We start from the raw sequence: 3,655 nt of genomic DNA on the forward strand, positions 1-3,655 counted from the left end.
AGCTTCTTTTATTCAAGAATGAAAACATGTGCTCCACCAAGAGAAGGAGATGCTTGCTGTTGTTAAAGACAACGATATTTTAGAATTTGTAATGCTGGATGAAAGGAAATTATGTAGTGTGTATGACTGATATGCTCGACTAGTTAGAATCTTCGAATTTTTGTGATGTAAAACAAGTCGTGCTTCTGTCTTTCTTCTTGTCTATATGATTCACAGATTCAGTACCAGCTTAGTATTGCCTGTAATAAGACTTCAACTTATCGAATAAAAAAAACGAGAGGATACAGTTTTAGGGCAACCTTTCTAGCGTCGCAACAAATTTAAAGACTCATATGCACCCATACATCAATGTTGCAAGAGCAAATTACAGTGAAACATCATAGAAATACTTTTCTGCGACATAGAGAAGAGCACCATGGCTAACCTTGGAAGAAATATCTGCCAGAACTCTTCAAATTTGCAAAATCATCAGTTTCGTACACTACTTATATAACACATTGGATGAATCAAGTATGTTTTTCACTTGCAGAAATGAATCCATTCAGTACTCTGGATTTTGTTAATCATGAAAAGGTTCTGGCTGACAAATCTTGGATCTAAAACTATAGCAAAGGATAATGGATCAAATAGAGCACAGTGATAATCTGCTGACTAAAGTACCTTTACCTCAACGAAAAAAAAAAAAAAAAAAAAAAAGATAATCTGCTGACTATCTTAATCCTTGCTAACAATAGAAATGGATTAAGAAATAAGGAAAAACATATACAACTTAAACTGTAATTAAGTGGAGCTGCATAAATATGTACTTCTGAAGTCCTTGCTTTTCAACAACTTGCAATGAAATATTTAAATCAACCTCAGAGATCCCGACATTAGACATCTGTCTAATGTCTGGATCTCTGATGTTGGCATCGTGTCGAACTAAATTCTAAACTACCATACAAATGCATCAAATTAAAATATTACCACACTACGTGTTCCAATTAGAACGATGTGATCACGAATGAAAAGGACCTCCAAATTGCATTTGCCACTCCATACAATCTTCAAAATCGATGCTGCTGGTGCAGTCCAATAAAGCATTTTGCTGTTGCTCAAACCGGCATATGTAGTTTAATCCGACAAGAATCTCACAAATTACTGCCTCCATCTTCTGACAATCCGCAAAATACAATGTCTGAAGCAGGAGAACATTAGTTCTCTTAACAATCTGCTGCTGCTCAAAATTCCGCTCACTTTGCCACCTGATCATATTATGTGCTAAAGGTGCAAGCCATTTGAGTATCTCTTCAAGTCTCTCTTTCCAATCATGCGCGAGAGGCGCATCATATATGGCTAAACCTTTCATATAAGATCTCAAACTAACCTTCAAGGTCTTTCTTAAGCTTGTCGGTAACATCTGATATAAATCATCCCTCCCTTCATCACCAACCAGATGCGGGTACTGAAGCAGCTTTTCTACAACAATAATCACATTTGCGTAATGCAAGGCTAAAGCAGAGCCTCCGACTGTTGTAGGAGGAGCATACAAAGTTATCCTACTTGTAGGACCATGTTTTGCAGCAGCGGACACAAAACTCTTTAGCTGTCTAGCATCTCCGCTTAAACGGACACTACCAGAAATGTTAGATTGCTCTCTCTTCGTACCGCTTGAAACACTACAACATCCAGATATCTGACTACTTCTATCATCAGTCCCAAGATCATTATCAACATCCGTTCGTGAAGTTGGACTCAAACTTAGACATTCCATGAATAGCCTCCCCGGTCCCATTCCACAAGCAAAATTAAAATTCTCAGTACCAAATAGGCTCCCTTCATTTCTTCCAATCTTCGTTTGAGTATTATCACTTATGCTCCTCTTTCCCGACACTCCTCTCTCAATTGGCCCTGTTCGACAGCTACCATTGTTGTTCCTTAAAAGGTCTCTCTTTATGAGGGAACTTCCAAACACAGTACTAATCCGAGCATATACGGTACACACAGTCCTAGCCAACAGCTCAACAACTTTATCATAAGTTTGATTCCAAAGTGAAACATCTTCTAAATGCTTCACATCTTGTTTCTGCCAAGCAAGCTTCTGCTCGAAAGCTTTTCGACTCTCCTCATGTTGATTCTGCTGAAATTTCTTTGTTGCAACTTCCAATTCATTTAAAACTGCCATTTCACAATACAAACTTGCTGTAGAATTCACATACCTTTCCATTTTCCTAACCATCCCTTCCATATCTTTAACCAAAAATCCCAAATCCTTCACATCAATTACACCAGATATAATATCCCCATACACATGTTGAAACCCTTGTAAAGCAGAAATAGTACATTTTTTTCCAAGCCTAGATACTACACTAGCAACTCTATTTAAATCATCAAGTTTTTCAACAAGTACTAATTCTAAAAGCTTCTCTTCATCATCAGAAACTAAAGCCCTTATCCCTATAGACTTAAAGATCTCATTTTTAACCTTTAAAATCTCAGAATCAGTTAAAGATTTGTGAAGATGAATAATCTTAGACATCATATTAGCAACTTCAAATGATAATATACCTATAACTTGCTTTTCTTGTTGGCTTTGTTTCTTTATAGATAACTTTCTTGAATTATCAATAAGTAAAGAGTGTTTTTTTACATTTGTACTTACCTGATTTCCCATCCTCAAACACCAAGGCTCTGCCACCATTTTTCAAGAAATGGGGTTTTAACAGATCTGTGAGAGGAGTTAATTGAAGTAAAGCAATGCTAAAAAACAAGAAACTTGAAGGGGGTATTTTGAAGTTGTCAAGAAATGAAGGGTTAAAAGAAGGGATTTTGAAAGTGTGTTCATTGATTTTTGGTGTTGAAAAAAGTGGGAACAATGTAGATGAGTTCAAGAAATGCGCATGGTGTGACAAAATGTAATTTATTTGATGCAAAGTGAAGCACTTAAAGAATGGAAATGAAGAGGAAAATATTGAGTGGTTTTTTCAAGAAGAGAGCTTTTTTGCACTGCGTGTGAGAATTTGTAATGATTTTTTTGAAAAGGTAATGCTAGTTTTGAAGAGGAAGAAGAAGCCAAAGCTTAAAGCTCCATAACCACCCACCTCCCCCTTCAAACCAACCCCCCTACCCCTACAACTGTACCAACATCATCCCAAACAAGTACTATAAATACGTATACCTGCTAGGTTTCATTTTATGTGACATAATTTGAAGGCCAAACCCATCGACAAACATCTGTGGTCGTCCACTTCTTTCACTTAAGCACTTAAAGTGACCCTTGTTCCATTTAGACACTTCAGGTGGGCTATTCCTATTCCACTTAGATACTTTTTGCATCGTTATCGGAGTAAAACCAACACCAGTCGTCTCCTACGTGGATTAAGTAGCCAATTAAATTGTGTCAGCTCTTTTAAATTGTGCCAACTCAATTAAATTGTGTCAACTCATTTTAATTGTAAATTCACTAACTTGTAAATTCGTGGAGTTTTGACCATTAAAAATTGGGGCTTTTGGGTACAGTTGGATGTGCAATGAGGTGGCGCCCCGCTTTGGTGTTGGTTTTGCTCCGATAACGGTGCAAAAAGTGTCTAAGTGGAATAGAAATGACCCACCGAAGTGTCTAAATGGAACAAGGGTCACTTTGGTCTTCAAGTGAAAGAAGTGGACGAATTACGTA

At 37.1% G+C, this 3,655-nt stretch overlaps 1 protein-coding gene across 1 annotated transcript; it reads right to left on the reverse strand.

Annotated features, from left to right (window-relative positions):
• Positions 1-439: 439 nt before the first annotated feature.
• Positions 440-3,062, reverse strand: LOC132029367 (uncharacterized). Its single transcript, XM_059418677.1, has one exon. It carries the CDS (start codon positions 2,678-2,680, stop codon positions 998-1,000), a length of 1,683 nt encoding a protein of 560 aa, XP_059274660.1. The 5' UTR covers positions 2,681-3,062; the 3' UTR covers positions 440-997.
• Between the last annotated feature and the right edge of the window lie 593 nt (positions 3,063-3,655).

This window comes from Lycium ferocissimum, chromosome 1 (assembly GCF_029784015.1).
Source record: "Lycium ferocissimum isolate CSIRO_LF1 chromosome 1, AGI_CSIRO_Lferr_CH_V1, whole genome shotgun sequence".
NCBI lineage: Eukaryota > Viridiplantae > Streptophyta > Magnoliopsida > Solanales > Solanaceae > Lycium > Lycium ferocissimum.

Excerpts from the sequence above, each read along its gene's own strand:
- LOC132029367 (XM_059418677.1), bottom strand. The coding sequence starts at position 2,680 with ATGGTGGCAGAGCCTTGGTGTTTGAGGATGGGAAATCAGGTAAGTACA.